Source organism: Pogoniulus pusillus, chromosome 2 (assembly GCF_015220805.1).
Source record: "Pogoniulus pusillus isolate bPogPus1 chromosome 2, bPogPus1.pri, whole genome shotgun sequence".
NCBI lineage: Eukaryota > Metazoa > Chordata > Aves > Piciformes > Lybiidae > Pogoniulus > Pogoniulus pusillus.
This window is the reverse complement of record NC_087265.1, coordinates 21,991,129-22,014,939: the sequence shown is the minus strand read 5'-3', so window position 1 is coordinate 22,014,939 and position 23,811 is coordinate 21,991,129. Positions and strand designations below refer to the sequence as shown.

Here is a 23,811-nt window from a genome sequence, read left to right as displayed (position 1 = left end):
TCATCTGCAAACTTACTGATGCTGGACTCAATCCCCTCGTCTAGATCATCAATAAAGATATTGAACAGGACTGGGCCCAGCACTGATCCTTGGGGAACACCACTAGTGACTGGCTGCCAACTGGATGTGGCACCATTCACCACCACTCTCTGGGCTCTGCCATCCAGCCAGTTCTTGACCCATATCAGAGTGAATCTGTCCAAGCCACGAACTGACAGCTTTGCCAGGAGCTTGTTGCAGCAGACGGTGTTAAAGGCTTTGCTGAAGTCCAGGTAGACTACATCCACAGCCTTCCCCACATTCACCAGGCAGGTAACCTGATCATAAAAGGAGATCAGGTTGGTGAGGCAGGACCTGCCTTTCCTAAACCCATGCTAGCTGGGCCTGATCCCTTGGCCATCCTGTAGGTGCTGTGTGATGGCACTCAAGATGACCTGTTCCATCACCTTGCCTGGCACTGAGGTCAGGCTGACAGGTCTGGAATTTCCTTGCTCCTCCTTCTGGCTCTTCTTTTGGATGGCGTCAGCAGGGAAGGATCCCAAATTACCACACAGGAAAGCAAATTAAGTTTTCTAACCTTCTCAGACCATGTGCTTGAAGGAAAAGATGAGGTACCAACCCTGGTGATTAATTTTTAATTTGAAGACCAGCAGTGAGACAAACTTGTATTTTTTAACAGAGAAACACAAACATGGAAGAGCCACAGAAGCTGGAGGAGCATACTGAAAACTGCTGAGAAAATGACAGATGAAACAGGATGAACCAGAATGGCCCCACTGAACAAGAAAACTGGCTACAGAGGAGGAGACTGATCTTCTTGGTTGCATTCTCTGTAACTGCCACAGAATCACAGAATGTCAGGAGCTAGAAAGCACCATGCAGTCCAAATCCCCTGCCAGAGCAGGATCACCTATGCCAGATCACACATGGCCAGGCAGATTTTGAGTGTCTCCAGAGAGGGATACTCAACAACCCCCCATGGCAGCCTGTTCCAGTCTTCTGTCACCCTCACAGGGAAAAAAATTGCTCCTCATGTTTTAATGAAATATGAAGCATCTCACTGACACAGGCAGCAAGTGAAGCGGTTCAGCTATGCAAGGTGCCACAGGAAGAATCAGGCAGAGTTTCTTCCAGTCAGGCCCTGCAACATTCTGAACCTCACGTCACTAAACACGGGGGAAGAAAACCACTCTAGTGCTGCTTGCTGTGCAGCACAAGGAACTGCCCTATACAAACCTCCTCTGACAAGAGTAACTGACTGCAGAAAACAAACAAGTGTCCAAAATAGAGAACACAAGCTTGGATTTGGCATAATTAATGAAGTGTATTCCATCAGACTTGTTAATTGTTGGGGTTTTTTTTACTGTACAAAATGGATTGGTTTGATTATTATAACAAGCAGGGCTTTATGTTCTTTGCAAATTTATTTTTAGAGGGCCTTAGGCTATTTCCTATACGATTTCTATAGGAAAAGAGAGGCAAGGCTAGATTCCAGCTAAGGGCTTTGTGTAAACAAGTGCTGAAGAACTCTGGAATTCCGTCTGCTTATTGTTAAGATTCAATGCAGAGGCAAGAAAAAGCACGTACAGCTAATGGGGCCATCTCTTGGGGTCATCCAGCAGCTGTTCCTGTTGAATATTCAAACACACCCATCCACACCCACCTCCACCCAGGCATAAAAGGACTGAAAGGATCACCAAACAAGAACCAAGAAAGAAGACTGCTGACATTTAAAAAAATGAAGACTGCTTTTGGTCATAAAAGGATTTTTTCCTAAGCCTCCCCACCCTCCCTCTTCTGGTACCCTTCCTATATTCCTTTTTCTGACTGTTTTCCTTAATGACGTAATATCCTTTAATCACTTAATTCTCATCATTATGATCTAAGAACATTTGAATGACCTACCCCTGGACTCAACCATATGCAGTAAAATAAAAACAGACCTCGTGCTAAATTACCTATTTCCCTTCCTAGTTTGACTCCTGTATGTCTTGGGCTAAATTAGCAAAAGACCTAATTTCTTTAATATTTCTCCAAAGTAAAAGAAGTTACATTTCAAAAGCCCTCAGATATGTTTTGAGATACAACTTTTTAAGGTATTCAAATACTGCAAAACTCAGAAAGATCACCTAGAGGGAATCATCCATTAGCTGGAAGTGATCTAGGAACCTACTCTCTCTCTCCCTCAATCTCCTCTTTAGGCATTGTGATGAGTGCTGGTGTCCTCTGTGACTGTCGTCATGGGATGTGACTCTTATTTCAGGTAGGGTTTTTTTGGTTGCTTGGTTTGGCTTTTTGTTTGGGTTGGGGAGCTTTCAAGTGACAGCCCCTGTTTCTCTAAATTCACTGTTTCTTTAAAGTTTCTCTTGCCTTGTGTTTATTATAGATCTTCTGTTACAGTAGTTGTGTGGTTTTCATAAAGAAAGAAAAACATGTATCATCTACAGGCATACAGAACAAGAAAGCAGGGTCATGCAAGAAGTTAATTCTGGGTGTCACAGATGAATTTACAGAGAGGAAGATCAGAGTTCCAACTTTATAGTCCATGTTTATGCTGTTAAACCATGAACTCCAATCCACCCAGGGAAGACAAGTCATGAACTGGACTAGTATTTCCAGTGGGACAATTTTCTGAAGAAGAAAGCCCAGAATGTCAAATGAAAAAATAAAACATGCAAAAATATTTTAATCTTAAACCTCAACTAGTTAATTTAACCCCAGCTAGCTGGCATTTGAAATGATGAAGACATCTGAAAAGATGTTTTTCTTCTGGAGAAAAGCATCCTTTATAATCAAAGCTAAAGATACTCTAAGGATCCAAAATCCAGCAAATGTCCTCTGCAAACTATCAGTCAACTAACAAGAGAATTTTTTTTAGAAACGTGACAAATTCAAAGGCATCTGCACACAATAGAACAAAAAAAACCACAGAACTCCCCCCCCCAAAAAAAAAACCCAACCCAAACCACCTGTTAAAGCTATGAATAATTTTACAGCTTCAGCTGATATGTAATACATCCTAATACTAATCTAGGTCCTTAAATACCTTCTAGTACCCAAAAATACTTTAGAGGAACTGTACATCCCAGGAGAACAGCTTGTAGAGAACTTTCTTTAGCTGCCATTAACTTTTATAATCTCCCAACACCACCGCAGTCTAGAAAATGTGGTTTGTGGGTCTGGATTAATTCCATGTGGTGCTCTGAGGAGAGATGATCCTTCTACCAGAAGGAGAAAAAAAAATATCCATGGAAGGTTAGACAAATGTGACAGTTCCAATGGCTGTCAGGCAGCTCATCTGCTTTTGCAGTAAAGTGCCCCAAGCCCCAGTGACATTGATTGCTTTTCATATTCTAGTACAGAAGAATCCTGATTTCTGTCTCTGAAGATTTAAAATCATATTGGATTCCACAGCTTTTTGTTTTCTCCTAAGAAGTCAATGTCAAAGCATTTTGCCTGTCACATTATTTAGTCTCTTAAACTGTGTGACATTTAACTGCAATAGTGTACAGCCCTTTTTTTTTTTCTTTTAATGCAAAATGAAGCTGCTTATAAAGAACTGAGAGACATTTTACACATTGATTTAGAGGGAAAGGGAATTTGGAAACAGACAGCATTGATTTTACAGTTGATTAACACCCACAAATGTTTTGGTTTGTCCTGATGAAAAGAAATTTAAAAAAAAAAGCAAGCTTTAAAGTCATGTTGAATGTTAGATCTTGTAAAGAGCAGCCACAACACTGAATCTGTTGGGGATTTGTGGAAATGTCCCAGAACCAGGGGAAATAAGGCACAACTAAATTGGAAATACTATAATAAGCCAGATGTGACTAAGAAGAGTAATTTCTGTTGGATGTCCACTAGCCTTACCTAACCAGAGTCCCGAGTATGAGAAAAGCAAAATCCGAGCTAGCTGGTGTGTGCACTACTCATATTTAAGTGTAGGGAGAAATAAGAGATGGAGTGAGACAGTAGGGTATAGTGGTAAGAAATAGGCAAGACCATAAAGCAGGTTTACAGTGGCCAACGGAAAACACTGCAGAAACAAACCAGTGCCAGGTAACAAGGGAAGCCCGCACTGTGCAGAGGTAACAACTCCGCTCCCTCAAACATAAACCCAAAACTAACAAACATTTATCCAGCTCCTAGTTTAAATACATTCTACAGTTTCTGATTTGCAGATTTGGAACTTTGGGATTCTTTGAGATAAGATACCTACAATTTTATTGCAATCTTAATGTTCAGTAGCAAACCAAATGATTTTATACACTAAGACAGTCTTGATGTACCAACATACTGAAATTAGGAGTGCTCCAACCACCGATATTTGGTAAAATATTTTAAATACACTTACTTGAAATAAAAGAATATGCCAAGAGAAATCAGAAGTGATGCAATTGAAAGGCCATGTCCGATGATGGCCAGGTAATACAAATTCAGAGCAGTCTGCAAAAGAAGAAGGAAACCAAGCACCAGTGACGCACATAGCTATCGGTGACAAAACACAGACTCGTACATCTCTTCTACACATGAAATGACTCAAAGGATTAAAAAAAATAAAAACTAAACAGACAGCAATGAATCAAGTCTAGAATCCTGCAAATCATTGTCTCACTAAAATGTTTCCTTGTAGGACACAGGTTTCATTGAAACCATCACTAGAACATACTTCTTATCAGTTAAAACATGAGCTTTCTAATATATACTGCTGCTTTTTCTGGGTATTGATATAAATCACAGGATCACAGGATATTAGAGGTTGGAAGGGACCCAAGGAGATCATCGAGTTCAATACTCCTGCCAGAGCAGGACAATACTATCTAGCACAGATCACAGAGGAACTCATCCAGCAGACCTTGAAAGTCTCCAGAGAAGGAGACTCCATGACCTCTCTGGAATGCCTATTCCAGAACTCTGTGACCCTTACAGTAAAGAAGCTTCCCCTTGTGTTGAGGCAGAACCTCTTTTGCTGCAACTAACACCCACTGCTCCTTGTCCTATCACAGGCAGCAAGTGGGAAGAGCCTGTCCCTCCCGTCCTGGCCAGCCTTCAGATACTTATAAACATTAATCAATTCCCCTCTAAGTCTTCTTTTCTCCAGACGAAAAAGTTCCAGGTCCCTCAGCCTCTCCTCATGATCCATGCCCTCCAGCCCCCTAATCATCCTCACAGCCCTCCAGGGGACCCTCTCCAGGAGATCCCTGTCCCTCAAACTGCAGAGCCCAAAACTGAACACAGTACTCAAGATGAGGTCTCACCAGGGCAAAGCAGAGGGGGAGGAGAACCTCCCTTGATCTGCTGGACACACTCTTCCTAATACACCCCAGGATCCCATTGGCCTTGGCCACAAGAGCACATTGCTGTGCCATAATTAACTTGTTATCCAAATTAAATCTGGCTACTTATGCTACTGTGCTGGAAGCCTTCTTGTCTGATGCTTGATTCACCTATTAACACAACTCTTAAGCAAAACATGTGCTTCCTATATGATTTTCCTCCATAGATCTTCTTTAATTATTTAAAGATACTGCCTTCAAAACCAAGCTGTGACACTGATATTGGAAATTTAGTTTTCATTTGGAATTTAAAGAAGAATCTGGAAAAGAAATGGATTAAAATCTAGTGAAAACTAAACTGTCTTGTTAAATAGGCCTGCAGCCTAATTCCAGAATTATGAAAAAGTTTGGTAGATACAAAAAGTAAAATTGAGGAATTAGTAGGTTCAGATATACAACAGGTTTTCTTTAGACCTTTGAATTAATAAACACATTATATTCTAGTAGTAACAAGCCCCCTGCTTTCAGTCATGGAATCTGCCTCACAGAATTTCTCGTTCCTCTAAATGTTAGATTGTTATTTTGCACATAAGGAAATGAAGATTTCCAGGTTGAATCTTGTAGAATGACAACAAAGCAGAACCATCTGGATGCTACATGAGAATGGAACAGAAATGCTCATGCACCCAAACTGTATGAATCCTCTGAATTTATTATTCCAAATTAAGAGACTAACTGAAGCCTGCTGCAACTACTGACTTTTGAAATAATATCAAAAGACCCCAGGTGAAAGCTTTCGGAAGGCTGTAAGGTAAGACAAAGCACTTCTTCCTATGCGCTGAAAGTTTTCCAATTTATCGCTGTTTTAAAAATGAGCTAACTTAAAAAAACAATTAAAAGGCAACGAATCAGGTTTAAACTGAAACTTTAGAATTGCTAAACAATAGCAGTTACCCTTGAAGTGCTAAAACTCCATCTTTGTAATGGCAACCTTTCCACGACCACTCTGAATCACCACCCCACTCAGTGACCAGTTTAGGCAAAAGTGCCTGTTAAAGATTTGGAAGGATTCCATACAATTTAGAGCTGGCACAGGACAGTGGTACAGCAAAGGTTGCTTATTATGCACTCAGCAATAGGCAACGCTTACATTTACTCTGCATTACCTAACCCCTGCAAAGCAAACTGAAAAGATAATGCTGCTTAACAGAACACCACACAGAACAGCAGCAAGGCTTTCTTCAGAGCTATTAACCCATTTAAACAATAGCTTCTGGTGCACAAGAGTTGCAATGTGCTGGCAAAAAAGCCTGAGAGAAACTAGCTCATCAGTATTCATAAAGAACCTGCATGGATCTGCTGCTGTCTGAATACCATTCTCTCAGATTCCAGCAAAATATTAACAACAATCAAGGAATTGTAACATCTCTGTCATTAACATATCCAATGTCTCAGGATTTGAGAAAAAGCAATATCAAAGTGCCTCACTATCACCTATCACCTCCTTTGCTCAGTCTGGTTTCTAGGTAAATACCCTAAAGCACCCTTGCAGCACCAATACAGGCAGTTAGGATTCCTAAGAGATATCAGTATTCTTGGCTCAATCTCCTATTATTGATCTCTTTTCCATGAGCTCCAAAGTAATTTATCCTGACCTGTGTTTTATATTCCTAATTCTTTGGCATTAAGTTTCAACTTGCTACTTCTTTCCACATCCAAATGCTTCATAAAGAATATTAGGTGAAGAGGTGGCAAATACACAGCTTTATCTATTACATCCTCACATATCACAGAGGATTTCAGAAAGAAGGACTTTGGAGGGTTAGCAGATTTTTAAACATTTCTTTTTCTAAACATGTCAGTGGATTATCATCTTCAGGATAAGCTAAGTCTATAAAACCCATCATCTATACATATCATAGAACCATATAATGGTCTGGGTTGGAAGGGACCTCCAAAGGTCATCTAGTCCAACTCCCTCTGCAGTGAGCAGGGGCATCCTCAACTACATGAGGTTGCCCAAAGCCCTGTGGAGCCTCACCTTGACTATCTCCACAGGGGTCTGTGTGTGCATAGATTGTACCTTTGATATACAGAAAACACATCTCTCAAAAGTATTTTGCCACCTGACCTGTAATAATTTTGGATGTCTGCGAAATATCACTTAAATAAACTGGAAATAAGTATTTTTCAGTCATGTGAGCAACTTAGCATCTCAGAAACTGAAAAAAAGGGCACTTGATAGCCTGGACACAACCCATAAGCAGGACAATGACCACAAGGAAAACCAAATACAGTCTAAGACTTTGCAACATTTACTTTCCTTTGGTCCCCAAAGATGCCATAGTGAATCCACTCAACTGCAGCTTGCCTACATGCTTGCAAAACAAAAGTATTAGCTACTTTTCACACAGGGAAAAAAAAAACAACAAAATAAACCCCCAAACATCTAAACTCTTACATAAAGCTGCCTTAGAGATGTATTAATCCCAAGTAAAACCTTGGTTGTGCAGCTGCTGCAGATCAGTCACGATGAGTTAACTGGCCAAGCCCCTGCACTCGGCAAGCCTTCTGGAGATGTGCAAACCTCCTGCAGTTCTGCTCAACTTGGAGCCCACTTCAAAACCACACAGCAAAACATAAAGGCCTGCTCTTACAAGGCATACACTTTGCTTGCCAGTAGATGACTCTGGATGAGCCATAAGCCTACTCATAAAGAAAACCATAATCCCAGCAGGTGAATTGGGGGTTTTGAGCCTGTCTAACACAATTCATCCTTTTCATTCAATGTGCTTTTCTTATTGTAGTGTGATGTTGCATCAGCTTTGCTGCCACTCTGTGAAGCTTTTCAGATTAGTTCCTTGACACTGCAGCATGCATCACCCCTTTCTTACCTTCACTTTTTCGTGTGTATAGATATTACACTGGGTATAATTTGTCCACGTCCGGTTGCTTTCTGGGTGTCTAAACCAATTCCCACTGGGATCGCAGATCTTTGTAACTTTTTCTACAGTCAAATTAGATGGAAAGGAGAACAAAACAAACAAACAAACAAAACCCCAACAAACAAAATAAAAACACAACAGTCAGCACTGAAGCTCTATTTTCTGATGTCTAGTATTCAATAAAGAAAGATTGGCAAACAACTGACAGCTTTATTAATATGACCAGAGAGACATTGCTTGTTACTATGAATTCTGAGAAACTAGAGGCCACTGCTTTTGCTTGGCAAGGGCAACTGATGATGTAGTTTTCTTAAGAAAACAAATAGGTTTCCCTCCTCCAATCTAGTAAGCAACAAAATCTATCCAGCTAACTGTTAGAGAACTACCAGATGAAGTGACAAGAATACATAGTGGCTTGTTTAACCTACTCTAAACTGAAGTCAGACATCCTACCACTGCAAATTAGGATGGAATAGGCAGGAAAACATCCACAGAGAAACTGCTCAAGGACCAAACTGGAAAATTTCTAGGACCACATAGTTCTACTGTCAAATGTAAAGAGGCATGAATGGACCCTGGGAAATGCAAATGCCACAGAGGAGACATAAGTGGAAGTCTGTGACATTTCCCACTGCTCACAGATGCAAAGTTTATCCTACAGAAACAGAATATTCACTTGTGGGAGAAACTCTTGATGACTTCAACTGCTAAACTGAGATAAAAAGTTAAAAAACATACTTCTGCTTGTCTGCCCTAGAGAAATGCTCATCTCTAAGAGGAAAACAACTGTGGTCTAACTGCAATTTCTATTTTCTGGTCTACAGAATCTCTCAAGGAGGTATTTCATAGAAAAAAAGAACTAACTTGTCATTTTCTATGTGACAAAGGGAAAATGCAAAGAATGGGTTTGGAATCACTGAAATTCTGGAGCATCAGTGTCTTAAGTGGGGCGTAAAGCACTTAAAATCTCATTTTATTAAGAAATATGTTGATGTAGAAGCCTAGCACACCTACCTGATGGATTGAAATCCTGAAAGTAGTCAGGACAACGCTGTACTGACACAGTTCCAGCAGCAACATCACTCCAGCACAGCCATCCATCCCACGTCCTGTTACAGTAAGGCCCTGCAAACAAGTAGAGACTCGGTAAGAAAACAACCACCCTTTTCTGGTAGCAGTCTCTCAAAGGTATGGTCTAAGACTGCAGAAGAGAAAAGTTTCTCACTTGCAGCAATGAATGAAAACGCAGATTAAAAATGAGTCTTAAGCTTGCAAAGACCATTTCACTCAATTGATTATGTTTTGAATGCATACCAAGCCTATGTATATGCTTACTAGGTGACTGAAAACACACTGGGCTGCTAGAAGCATCAGAAAGCTTTGGCTGGGCGGCAGCCGCACCTCCTCTGCCCCAGGCAGAACTGAGTCTGCTGCGTCCTGGACAGACACTTCTCTAAGTGCTCCTGGGAGAGGGAATCCAAAGTGTCCCTTCAAGAGCCTGTTTCAGTGCCTCACTGCACTCACACAAACTTTACCATCTAAAATAAATCTCTCTTGAGAATGAGCTGGGGTTTCATAAACAAATCTTTTCCCAAAAGGCACACAGAATGATTGAGACCCTCTCTACAGATTTCAAGGTGTTTTCAGTATGCTCCTTCAGTTTTCCTTTTGAAAGTTAATAATGTCCCATCTCAAAGGCTTCATTTCTCAAAACCCACATATTTTTTCTTCTTCTTATCTGGGAATTTTCCAATTTGTCCAGATCATTCTGAAGCTGTGATGCCTCAGGCTGGACATAAGCTTACACTGTAACACTCTGCGGTGGAAGGTCTAAATTACACCTAAAATACATATCCAAGTCAAGCCTCTGCATGTCCTAAACACCTACCTACACACTCATCTTGCTCCCCTCTCTCTTTCCCGAGTTGGAAGAAGCAGGAAGAGCAGACAAAAAGCCTTGTTGCTTCTCAGTCTGCCACAGAGACACCATATTTGGTCTTGTTTTGCACTCCGCTTTGGTTTTGGTAAACACAGCTCAGGGATGCTAGTCATGTGCATCTCCCTTTTTTGGTGAAATAACCTAGGATTGATTCTAGGGGTGGGTTTTATCTGCTGTTAACTGGTCAAAGTTTTATCTGCTGTTAATTGGTCAAAGACATTCACCAAAATGCTTAAAATTTGGCCAACTTGTTTGTTTGCTGCTGATGCCTTTGCTGCTTGCTGCCCATCTTGTTTCTTCCAGGAATGTCCACCTCCTGAACTGAGCCTAAGCACTGAAACTGCTTGCAACATTCCTGGAAGCAACTACCCGCCTGAGCTCAGGCAAGCCCGATTTGGTTTGACTGTGGATGAGTCTAATAACAGCCTAGCAACAAATTATGACCTGCCTGCCTGCTCCAGCTAGGGCCGACTCCTCTGCTATACAGCACCTGATCAATCTGCTCCAGCCTGTAAACCTGGATCCTGCTTTGCCCAGTGTATAGGGTTAACACTCCAGGGGGGCATAACTCTGACCCTAGGGGTCTTGGCCCCTCCCCAGGGGTGGGCCACACTCCAGGTGATGGTTAGCCCACTCCCCCCACTTCCTGTCCTATAAAAGACAGAGGAGCTTCCTTGCTCGCTCTCTTTTCTTCGCTCCCTCTCGACACACACAGACACACACTGCATACCAGCACACCACGTGGCAGCCACGAGGCAGGGACACCATCACATCGCTCGGGTTGTATTCACCCCTTTTTGTATTTTGCTGTTTTCCCTTCCCTATCCTTTGTAAACTCCCCTACCTCCAATACCTTTTTCTAAGTTATTGTTAAACTTTTCCTTTTTAACTTCCAAATCGAGTGAGATTGATTTATTTGAGTGTGCTTACCTCTCTCTCTCTATATATTTATATCTAATTCCTTATCTCTGGGAAAGGAGGGGGAAGAGGGGAGGGCACTCTATAAATTCTATAAATTGTCATTGGGTCTATTAAATTTATTAGAGTCTCTGGAAACCTGCATTTGAACCCAAGACAATTTATAAGAAGGTATTGGAGGTAGGGGAGTTTACAAAGGATAGGGAAGGGAAAACAGCAAAATACAAAAAGGGGTGAATACAACCCGAGCGATGTGATGGTGTCCCTGACTCGTGGCTGCCACGTGGTGTGCTGGTATGCAGTGTGTGTGTGTGTGTGTCCAGAGGGAGCGAAGAAAAGAGAGCGAGCAAGGAAGCTCCTCTGCCTTTTATAGGACAGGAAGTGGGGGGAGTGGGCTAACCATCACCTAGAGTGTGGCCCACCCCTGAGGAGGGGCCAAGACCCCTAGGGTCAGGTTCAGGGTTACTCCCCCAGGAGTGTTAACCCTATACACCCAGGTGGCTGACTGCTCTGATGACTTCCTGAGAGCCATGAAAGATTTGCCTCGTGTCTGTGAATTTTCTCAGACAACCTGCTCAATTTGAGCTACGCAAGCAGCAAAAACCTCCCCCCACACCATCACCGTGCGGAAAGCCACCACGTGGCTGGGACTATATCTTTCCTCATTTATGCATCTGCACTGAATTTGGATTGTCAGCATTAAGACTCTGGACAGTGAGCAAATTACACTCTCTTTTCCAAAGTTTATGAAAATTCATGCTTATGTTTAAACTTCAAGCAGCAGTTCATGCTGCAAGACTCTCCAGTTGTTTAAATTTCTTGTTTCCAAAGAGAAAAACCTCACTGTAAAGGAATGAAATTACCTCTTCTTGCCTCAAGAGAATTTCAGTGTCACCAGAAATTAAAAGTCAGAAAGAGTGGATACAAGGACAGGTAGAGCTACTCTGAATGAATGATCAGAAAAAGCACCGATGACACAAATACAACCTCCAGGGCAGGGAAATTATGTGTACCAAGATACTTCTGATGCGAGCAGGCAGAAAAAGGCTTTATAAAAGCATGTATAGAAATACAGTTCTTAACCAGGGTATCTATTTAGACTAACACTTTCTTATCAAACACTTTCTTATCAGAAAGAAAAGCTTTGTGTTACATCAGGTGTGGTGCTATGCACAGGTAACAGAATGCACCACTTTATCTTCATGAATCCCCAAGTGATGCTTCTAAAAAATCCCACAGATAGAGTCACAGCCCAAGACAGGAACTTAATGTAAACAATGGATCCTAAATTACCAATTATATCTGTTGGCCATTTGACTTGTAAAATCTGTTAAAAAAATAAATCTTTACCTTCTTTCCTGTGAATAGGATCTTGCATAATTTTCTGGTAGCATTCGTACTGTGCTGTCATGATTTTATTCCGTGTAACACTCAGCTGAGCAAAGTCCTCTGTCATATTCTGATGCCCTTCTGATGGTATAGCTGTGGAAAACAACTAAGAGAAAAGAAGGCTTCTTCTTAGCAAGCCATATACAAACTCCAATATAAACTCCTTAAACATCAAAGCTTTCAAATATGATACTTTAAATACTGTTTTAAATGAAGGAAAACGATCTTCAGATCTTATTGTTGATAATACAATTGTGTGCTTTTTCTGGTTGATTTAGCAATTCTTATTTATGAATCTTGAGAACTAATCTCCTGACTGAGCCAGGGAGAGTAACAATCTGTAAAATAACAATGAAAAGGGGCCTGTGAAGCACTGAGACAGTCACAGGTATAGAAACGGCTTTGGCAAAATCCAGTAAAATGTAGCTAAGTCACATTAGTCCAGGAGGCATTTCAATCAGGCTCAAAATGATCCTTTATGAACAAAAAGCTTTCCATATACTGTATGCATTGAAGCTTTTGGCTTTTGCAGAGTTATCTGGTTTCTCTATAATCTTGTGAGACAAAGCCAACCCTCAGAACACAAAAGGTATTGAAAAGACATGACATCCACTTTTACAGTTATTAAAAATGATAAAACCACCACTGGAAAAAAAAAAAAATGATCAAAACCTCAGCCTTTTGCATGCATTTTGAAAAGTATTTTATGGGAAGCTTCTAAACTTTGTGACAAAACACAGCTGCAGATTGAAATCATATAACACTTTCATACAAGGGATGAAATTAAAAGTTCTCAGGATGTCTTCTGAATCTGAGCTGGATGTCTCCTCCACTCTTTCTGGGGTCTGCAGAGCACAGCTCATGTATCTTGTCAGCTCTTACTGTCAAGTTCTCTGCTCAAGAAGAATATGGTATGTTTGGCAGAGGTAAGTATTATTTCTGTCTCTTTACCACGGGAATTAAAAGGAGAACAGAAGGTAGAAAAAGATCCTGATGTGCAGAAACTACTTTTGAACACAAGATTAGTGGTATCTGCACTTCTGTATTAGTAATTTTCTATGGTGTTATGTGCACAATTAGTAAAATTAGAAGTGATTTACAAAATTGATTAAGACTCACCAAAGTATCTGATAAGAACAGCAAAAATGTGATCCAGTGCTCTGTCATTTTTCTATCTGGGGCAGTGAATTTTATATTGTAGTTGAATGAACTCAAGCTGTAATGGAAAAAAGAAGAAATTTAGTAATTTGTGAAAGCTAAACGTGATAGAAGTTTTCAAATTTTCTTCCTGAATGAAAACAAATCAGTGTAGGTCCTCTCAATTTCATTCATGCATAGTGATGCCTTGTGAAAAAAAATGCTTTCAATCCAGCAACAGAGAAATCCAGCAGCAGGGCTCTTCTTGCGCTGCTTCCTCCACTGCCTTACTTAACAGCGATTCTCCAGAGGGTTTGGCTCCTTAGATAGCTGCTATCAGCTCTTCTCTTGCAATTAGCCTTGCAATAACTGTTGACTCCATGAAGTCTCTGCCTCTGGGCATCCACAACAAACAGCAGAGGTTCCTCTATAGCAGACTTAGACTTTCACACGCATGCACACACAAATATTTCCTCTTTTCTTCATACTAGCTGAGTTCTGACTTTGCCGTTTCTGGAACAGCTGACTTAAGGAGTAGCCACTTTATCTTGAGGTTACAACTTTGCAAGGATAACAAAGGCAATCCAAGCACTGTGGGCTGTTTATTTGCAGTAGCTATAAACTAGTTGCTGTTGCCTGTGGTTTAGGGAAGAACAGGCCTATACAAAACAGCTTACAGTACAGACTATTCTTGGAATTGATTCCCAAAGTGTAAAATGCATCTAAACCATATAATATAATAGGACCATCTATGAAGCATAACCATGCTGTGACAACTCACTCAAAAGAAAGTGAAGTGAATTTAAGGGATCTCTCATGTGATACTTCATTGTGTCCTTAAGTATCCTGAGATCACAAAGCTGTGCCTGGAACTGAGAAAAGAGCTTCTCTTCATGCACACAATTTAGATAAAGTTATTACAACTAAACCACCTTTCAAAATCTGAGTATCCCTCTGTCACTCGTATTAACAAAGCTATTATTAGCCAAATCAAAGAGGTCCACATCTGAGTGAGCTTAGGTCCTTTGCACAGTTTAATTCACCAAAAACAACACATTGCTATTTAAGATATAAAACTCCTGTACCTCTATGATCCCTCATACAACTAGCTCAGAGATCTCACTGCTATATAATGAAGATGGCTGTTGGGAGCTGAGTACCTAAACAAACTTGCTTCTTGACTCAAGTCACATTCTCCCTCAGATCAGGCTTGCTCTTACCACTGGAAGAGTTTCTTATTCATAAGTCACATCCTATGAAAGGCTGATGAATGATAAAAAACTGACACTACACTGGTCAGCAGGAGGAATTTTACAACAAGCTCATACTCTTCATAAAATTGTAATACAATAAGCAGCATTTTGTAGAATATATTGACTACAAAATATGAGGTCACTGCTGTTTACTGTACAGCTCAATGAAAACAGAGTAACTGTGATGTAAAATAGGTGCCTGTTGTGCCCGTTGAACCCAGGCTGAGATTGTAGTCCCTTCAAAGCCCTTTCACAGAATCACAGAATCAACCAGGTTGGAAGAGACCTCCAAGATCATCCAGGCCACCCTATCACCCAGCTCTATCCAGTCAACTAGATCATGGCACTAAATGCCTCATCCAGTCTTTTACTGAACACCTCCAGGGATGGCAACTCCACCACCTCCCTGGGCAGCCCATTCCAATGCCAATCACTCTCTCCAGCAAGAACTTCCTTCTAACATCCAGACTATACCTGCCCCGGCACAACTTGAGACTGTGTCCCCTTGTTCTATTGCTGGTTGCCTGGGAGAAGAGACCAACCTCCACCCGGCTACAGCCTCCCTAAAAAGCTAAAGCTGTATTGGTAATCTTCACTCTATATTTTTATCACTGGCACTGAATCCTCTATCACTGATTGCTGAAAACGGCACAGGTAATTCAGCACAACACTAAAATTCTAATACATTGTTCTGAAGGCTCTTAGGACACTATCAGATTGAGCTACTACTCTGGAAAATCTATGTCTGAAGAGAACTGTGGTGAACAGAAATGTAAACCCCATTGTCTGTTAACTAAAGGAGAACATAGGTGACAGTGTGTGGTGACTGAAAACCAAAGTAGATACCTATACTACTAAAGAGGCAATATGGTTTCGCTTCTGCAGGATAGCTGGAGGCAATGGAGATGAGTTCAAACCTCTCACAAGTTTCCGTCACTTACAGTTGTGTTTGTTTACCTAGAATGGGAAAAAAAATACACTGGCCTTCTAAGGAACTTGAAATTTACTGCTTGAGTAACCTCCTCTCTCCAAAGTATGCCAAGAAAAGAGATTGGTGAAGCAGGACACAGAAACCACAATTACTGTAAGTTTTCTACGTATGTGTGCAAGAGTTCAAAACAGGTTCTAAAATTCCTGATGGTAAATGTTGGATGGCAAATTTAAAATGTTCCAATATTGCCCTCACTTCATAGTGCTTATTCTGATTTACCTAAAAAATGCATTATCATGCAAACAACATCAGAATTTATCTGCTTTGATCCACAGTCCATGATTGTTTCCATTTTGCAGTATCAAAATCCACTCCCTAGCTTGGTTTCTATAATGGTCCGGATCTTTCTTATCTAGTGGTTTTACAGACATTTCCAATCTATGATTCCAGTAAGCTAAATTATTAACTCTTGCCACGAGATACAAGATTAAGTCCATAATCCACTCTATGCTTTACGCTCACTACTCACATTTGCTAATTGCATAAAAAAACCTTAGATAAAAAAATCCTTTTTCTAAAGATGACTAGTTTCAGATTTAAATTACAAAATGCAGGATGAAGGTCACTCAGATGTTTGTTTGGCCTTCATGAAAGCATTTCTTGCATCACTACATGAATTTGTTCACTCCACATTTATTCCAGTTAGTTTGGACAAGAACTTTCACAGCAACAGAGTCCACTGACTGAGGTAGGAAGCCAGTACTGCCAAGAAAGTCAGGCTGCTTTTATTAAACATCTGTTCTGACGAGATGCAGAACAAATATAATCCTCAGAAGGTTCTCTCCCTCTCAGAGCTGGGAAGTGTTAGATGCACAAGGGAAAAAAATAAATAAATAAAGGGCCCCATTCTTCTGTTTTGCTAAATAATAACACTTCTGCTATTAAATAGGTTTGACAATTTTACTGTGAGGAACAGGGGATAACAGCCCTGGATTAAGATGAATTTCAATGCATTAAATGCTAGCTTGAAGGAAAAGACAGTGGAAGCTCAGACAGCTGTTCTGGTAGGGCATAAATCCTGCCAGGCTGGTTTAAGCCTCGTTCTCCTCCTCCTGTTGCAGGTCCAAGAGTAGATGAGCAAACAATGGAGGATTTGGCCCCAGCAAAGCCTTGAGGGCTAGGGGCTTAGCACCACGTGTCAGGTTTCTGGTGCTGCCCCTCAACGTGCCTGCATGGTCACACGAGGCATGGGGCTTTGAATTCATTGGTAGAACAATGATGCTAGTGCCTATTGGCAAGTTTCATTTTCAAAATGATGTCTTTCTTGGGGAGCGATTTAGAAACTTCGGCTTTCTGCACTGACCCTCCACCTGCAGCAGCACTCCATTCGCATCTCCTTAATGGGGAATCACAGTGGCCACGTGTTTGCGGCTCGCACCAGCAACTCAGTTCTTCTCTCCTTCCCCCTGCCTGAAATACTTTGTATTTACCCCAGGATCACTGCTGTTGGTTTTGGAAGTGTCTTTGTACAGGAAACTTATTCAGGGACCAAAGCACCATGAGTACATATGCCTGAGTTAATGCTGAGACTTCATAAGCATAGTTAGAATTTTTCCTGTTTTCATGTTCCTATTTTTCCAAGTTCTGATTGTTTAAACTGTTTAATTTCATGTTTATAAATACCATTTGGGCAACTAAGTCCTGTCAACCAAAAATCCAAAGAATTCCAGGGAATTTTCCCAAATTTTAAAATAAAAATTTATATTCGTATAGAAATATTAATAATGAATAACCAATTATTATTTTCCACACAACAGTATCCTTAGACTCGACTCTGTGACAGTGGGGATCTGAAGGATGGCCAGCAGCACTATGATTTAGCTGATAAATACTGAATGGAACTAAGCCAGTGAACTCAACACTGGTAGTACTCTGGCTCAAATATTTTCCTAGTAAAAGAAAACACTAGTGGGAAGAGAACAGGGAATTACAATGGCAAATCAGATCTTCAAAATCTCATTTTTGTTTTTAATGCATGCTCTCTCTAAAACTGTGATAACTAAGTAAAAATTGATACTCCAAAGGCCTGTATTGTGTTTGCCTCTGATAGCAGTGACATCCACTGAGGGAGGAGGAATTCAGAAGGAAATGCACACTGAACTGAGTCAAAACTCTTGCTGGCACAGCCTTAACAGATGTTCACATTTCTCTTCCTCCTGCTTTCTCTATCCAGCCATCCTGCCTCATTTGTTTCTACTTTTAACCTTTTCCCACTCTCTCAGGAATAAATTCTATCTTTGCTGTGGTCCAAACACTTGCCATTTGAAAAACACAGCAAAAAGGGTTAAAAAGTATTCAGCAAGGAAAAGTATTTTTAGAATTTAAATCACCTGAACACATTTAGTACAGAAGAAAAAACTCAGGCAGCTTCTACCTTAAGCAGGTGCCCCTTAAATCTGACTTGAACTCAGTATAGGATCATAGAAAGGTTTGGGTTGAAAAGGACTTTAAAGGTCATCTAAGTTCCAACCTCCTGTCACGAGCAGGGACAACTCCTACCAGACCAGGCTGCTCAAGGTCCAATCCAACCTTGCCTTGAAAGCCTATAGAGATGGGGCATCCACAATCTCCCTGGGCAACCCATTCCACTGTAAATTACGACTCTTGCAGTGTGCTATAATCTTGCAATGAAGGTGAACACATCCAAGCACAGATATCTAGCCTTCCTCTCTGACTGAAAATGGGGATCAGAGGATTTTCATGATCATCACCACAAGCCATCTCTTGCACTCCCCATTTTGGTTTTGCTTCCATCTGTCTCAGACATAGGCATACATGCTCTTTCGTTAACTCTGTTTCTTTTTAGAGGGAGGCATACAACTCAAAGTATTAAAAACCCCAGGCAATGTTCGTTTTTTTCAGTCCAAGACTAGAAAATGCCCAACCCTTTTCCACGTGTCCCAAATTTACACTGCTGTAGTACAGAGAAATAAACAACCCCAGTCTCAAATGGAACTACAGTGTTTTGATTTACATTGTCACATGAACTTTCTGGGAAATACTCTGCCCACAAAGAAGAGGAACCTCTTCAACTGAAATGGCTTTGCAAGTGAGTGATACTATCCAAACATTAACATACACCAGACTTGTTTAGTCATAGAATCAACCAGTTTGGAAGATACCTCCAAGATCATCCAGTCCAACCTATCACCCAGCCCCATCTCCAGGGACGGTGAGTCCACCACCTCCCTGGGCATCCCATTCCAATGCCAACCACTCTCTCTGGCAAGAAGTTCCTCCTAACATCCAACCCATACCTACCCTGGCACAACTTGAGACTGTGTCCCACCGTTCTGTTACTGTTTACCTGGCAGAAGAGACCAACCCTCACCTGGCTACAGCCTCCCTTCAGGTGGTTCTAGACAGCAATGAGGTCACCCCTGAGCCTCCTCTTCTCCAGGCTAAACAATCCCACCTCCCTCAGCCTCTCCTCACAAGGCTGTGTTCCAGGTCTCTCAACAGCTCTGTCACCCTTCTCTGGACATGTTCCACTACCTCAACATCCCTCTTGAATTGAGGAGCCCAGAACTGGACACAGTACTCAAGGTGTGACCTGAGCAGTGTTGAGTACTGGAGAAGAAATAACCTCCCTTGTCCTACTGGCCACACTATTCCTGATCCAGGCTAGGATGCCATTGGCTTTCTTGGCCACCTGGGCACACTGCTAGCTCATGTTCAGCCTATTATCTTCCAATAGTGCCAAAAGTAAGACTACAAAATTGCCACACTTATCTCATGAGCAATGCAGGACAATCTGGAAATCTCCCTAATCAACATCCTTATATCTGAGGAACCACTTTTGTAACAATTTGAACCAAATTGCTTTGATGGTATCACATAGCAGCTCATAGCTGTGTATGTGGGATTTACTCCATCCTCCTAATATTTACAGATGCTGTTTCTGACTGTCAGTATCACTGTGCACTATGCCTGTCACTCGCACTACGAAGGGCAGGAAAAGCGTGTGCACGCAGACTGACTCGACCCAGGAACACACAGGAGTCCAGGCTACTGGCTGCAGGGAGTGCTGGAGCCTCTCACTTGCTGTAGAAGGGGAAGGGGAGAACAATTGCACCAGGTGTGAGCAGGTGAACTTCCTTCTCACCTTGGTGGCAGAACTGAAAGATGAAGTGGCTGAACTGAAAGATGAAGTGGCTGAGCTGAAGGATGAAGTATCCAGGCTCAGGTCAATAAGGGAGAACGAAAGGGAGCTGGATCTGTGGGAGCAGGCACTGCAGATCCCCCCTGCTAAGGAAACTGCCCCTGGAAACAGGGAGGGATGGGTACGGATCCCTGTCAGAGGCAGCAAGGGAAATCCACCCCAGCCCTCTCCTCCTCTTCCTCTGCCCTTGCACAACAAGTATGAGGCCCTGCATGCAGAGGACACAGAGGATGAGAGCACTGAGGAGCATCCAACTGTGACATTGCCGAGGGTGGAGCAGTCCCCACCAACTGTGGTGACTAGCTGCCCAAAAAACAAGAAAAAGAGAAGGGTCATAGTTGTTGGGGACTCCGTCTTGAGTGGGACAGAGGGACCCATTTGTCATCCCAACCCATCTCACAGGGAGGTCTGCTCCCTTCCTGGTGCCCGGGTTAGGGACATCACCAGGAGACTCCCTAACCTAATCCAGCCCTCTGATTATTACACCTTGTTGGTAACACAGGCTGGCAGGGATGAAATTGAGAAGAAGGGCACCAGGGCAATTAAAAAGGAATTCAAGGCCCTGGGAAAATTGATAGATGGGGCAGGAACACAGGTGGTGTTCTGCTCAGTTCCCTCTGTGGCAAGGGAGTTCACAGAGAGGAACAGCAGAACCTATGACATCAACAACTGGCTCAAGGGATGGTGCCAGCGGCGGCACTTTGGGTTCTTTGACATTGGGGGAACTTTTACTGAGCCAGACCTGCGTGATCCTGATGGGGTGCAGTTGTCTAGGAGGGGCAGGAGAGTCCTGGCACTGGAGTTGGCAGGGCTCATTAGGTGGGCTTTAAACTAGATATGAAGGGGGTGGGTGAGGCAATTACTCTCTCTGAGAAGGAGAGAGTGGGAAGGAAACTAGGGACAATTGAGGAATCGAGAGCCCAGCTGAAGTGCATCTACACCAATGCACGGAGCTTGAGTAACAAGCAGGAGAAACTGGAAGTCCTGGTCCACCAGGGTGACTATGATATAGTTGCCATTTCAGAAACTTGGTGGGATGACAGGCACGATTGGAGTGCTATACTGGGGGGATACAGCCTCTTCAGGAGAGATAGGCAAGGGAGAAGAGGAGGAGGGGTGGCCCTGTATATTAGGGAGTCACTCCTTGCCACTGAGCTTGAGGTGAGGGACGAAGGGGTTGAGAGCTTGTGGGTTAAAATCAGAGGGAGGACTAACAAATCTGACATCCTGGTTGGAGTCTGTTCTAGACCACCCAACCAGGATGAGGAAACAGATGAGATATTTTACAAACAGTTGGAGGCTGTCTCAAGATCATCAGATCTTGTCCTTGTGGGTGACTTTAACCTGCCAGATATCTGCTGGGAACTTAATTCAGCAGAGAGGAGGTAGTCCAGGAGATTTCTAGAGTGCATGGAGGACAGCTTCATGACCCAGCTGTTAAGTGATCCTACTAGGGGTCAAGCTCAGCTTGACCTGCTGCTCTCCAACAGAGAAGGGCTGGTAGGAGATGTGGCAGTGGGAGGCTACCTGGGGTGTAGTGATCACGAGATAGTGGAGTTTTCAATATGCAGGGAGATAGGGAGGCACTATAACAAAACCCACACCTTGGACTTTCGGAGGGCAAACTTCAATTTGCTTAAGAAACTTATTTACAAAGTCCCCTGGGCAGCAGTCCTTGGGAACAAAGGAGTCCAGGATGGTTGGACCTACTTTAAACAGGAGCTTTTGAAGGCACAGGAACTGGCAGTTCCCATGTGCTGAAAGATGAGCTGGTGGGGAAGGCGACCAGCCAGGACGAGCAAACAGCTCCTGAAGGAAATGGGGATAAAAAAGAGGGTGTATCACCTCTGGAAGGAGGGGAAGGCTTCTCCTGATGTGTTTAAGGAGGTAGCCAGATTATGCAGGAGAAAAATTAGAGAGGCTAAGGCCCAGCTAGAACTTAGGCTGGCCACTTCCGTGAAAGATAATAAAAAGCACTTTTATAAATTTATAAATTCTAAAAAGAAGGGCAAGAAAAGCCTCCACTGCTTACTGGACCAGGAGGGGAACACTATAACTGATGACGAAGAAAAGGCTGAGGTCCTGAATGCCTTCTTTGCCTCAATTTTCAACAGCAAGGAGGGAGGAGTTCAAGGCAAGTGGCCTCTTGAACTGGGGGATGGGGTCAGGGAGCAGTGTGTTGCCCTGGAAATTCATGAGGAATTAGTTCAGGACCTGCTGAGCCATCTGGACACCCACAAGTCCATGGGACCAGATGGGATCCATCCCAGGGTGCTGAGAGAGCTGGCAGCTGAGCTGGCCAAGCCACTCTCCATCATTTTCCAGCAGTCCTGGCTCACCGGAGAGGTCCCAGGAGACTGGAAAATGGCCAACGTGGTCCCCATCCACAAGAAGGGTCAGATGGAGGAACCTGGGAACTACAGACCTGTCAGCCTGACCTCAGTGCCAGGGAAACTGATGGAGCAGGTTATCTTGGGGGTGATAAGAGCGCACCTGAGGGATGGCAAACAGCTCAGGTCCAGCCAGCATGGGTTTAGGAAGGGCAGATCCTGCCTCTCCAACCTGATCTCCTTCTATGATCAGGTGACCCGCTTGGTGGATGTGGGGAGGCCTGTGGATGTGGTCTATCTGGACTTCAGCAAGGCCTTTGACACTGTCCCCCACAGCAAACTGCTGGCTAAGCTGTCAGCCCATGGCTTGGATGGTAACACTCTGTGCTGGGTTAGGAACTGGCTGGAGGGCCGGACCCAGAGAGTGGTGGTGAATGGTGCCACATCCAGCTGGCAGCCAGTCACTAGTGGTGTCCCTCAGGGATCAGTGCTGGGCCCCATCCTCTTTAACATCTTCATAGATGATCTGGATGAGGGCATGGAGTCAGTCATCAACAAGTTTGCAGATGACACTAAGCTGGGGGCAGATGTGACTGGGTTGGAGGGCAGAAGGGCTCTGCAGTGGGACCTTGACTGCCTGGACAGATGGGCAGAGTCCAATGGGATGGCGTTCAATAGCTTCAAGTGCAGGGTGCTGCACTTTGGCCACAGCAACCCCATGCAGAGATACAGGCTGGGGTCAGAGTGGCTGGAGAGCAGCCAGACAGAGAGGGATCTGGGGGTGCTGATTGATACCCGCCTGAACATGAGCCAGCAGTGTGCCCAGGTGGCCAAGAGAGCCAGTGGCATCCTGGCCTGCATCAGGAATGGTGTGGTCAGCAGGAGCAGGGAGGTCATTCTGCCCCTGTACTCTGCACTGGTTAGACCACACCTTGAGTACTGTGTTCAGTTCTGGGCCCCCCAGTTTAGGAGGGACATTGAGATGCTTGAGCGTGTCCAGAGAAGGGCGACGAGGCTGGTGAGAGGCCTCGAGCACAGCCCTACGAGGAGAGGCTGAGGGAGCTGGGATTGTTTAGCCTGGAGAAGAGGAGGCTCAGGGGTGACCTTATTGCTGTCTACAACTACCTGAGGGGAGGCTGTAGCCAGGAAGAGGTTGCTCTCTTCTCTCAGGTGGCCAGCACCAGAACGAGAGGACACAGCCTCAAGCTGCGCCAGGGGAAATTTAGGCTGGAGGTGAGGAGAAAGTTCTTCACTGAGAGAGTCATTGGACACTGGAATGGGCTGCCCAGGGAGGTGGTGGAGTCGCTGTCCCTGGAGCTGTTCAAGGCAAGATTGGACGTAGCACTTGGTGCCATGGTCTAGCCTTGAGCTCTGTGGTAAAGGGTTGGACTTGATGATCTATGAGGTCTCTTCCAACCTTGGTGATACTGTGATAGCCTATTTGGAAGGGTCCAGGCAAACAGCTCCTGCC

At 43.2% G+C, this 23,811-nt stretch overlaps 1 protein-coding gene across 3 annotated transcripts in view; it reads right to left on the bottom strand.

Moving 5' to 3' along the window:
* CALCRL (calcitonin receptor like receptor) overlaps positions 1–23,811 on the bottom strand; it is an 85,768-nt gene that overhangs the window by 26,504 nt on the left and 35,453 nt on the right. For all 3 annotated transcript variants that reach the window (XM_064158184.1, XM_064158177.1, XM_064158183.1), the window contains exons 2-6: positions 13,587–13,683; positions 12,429–12,573; positions 9,236–9,346; positions 8,171–8,283; positions 4,355–4,446 (exon numbers count right to left, since the gene is read on the bottom strand). In XM_064158184.1, coding sequence (XP_064014254.1) covers positions 4,355–4,446; positions 8,171–8,283; positions 9,236–9,346; positions 12,429–12,573; positions 13,587–13,634 — 509 coding nt within the window. In that variant the 5' untranslated portion in view covers positions 13,635–13,683. The remainder of the gene's footprint in view (positions 1–4,354; positions 4,447–8,170; positions 8,284–9,235; positions 9,347–12,428; positions 12,574–13,586; positions 13,684–23,811) is intronic.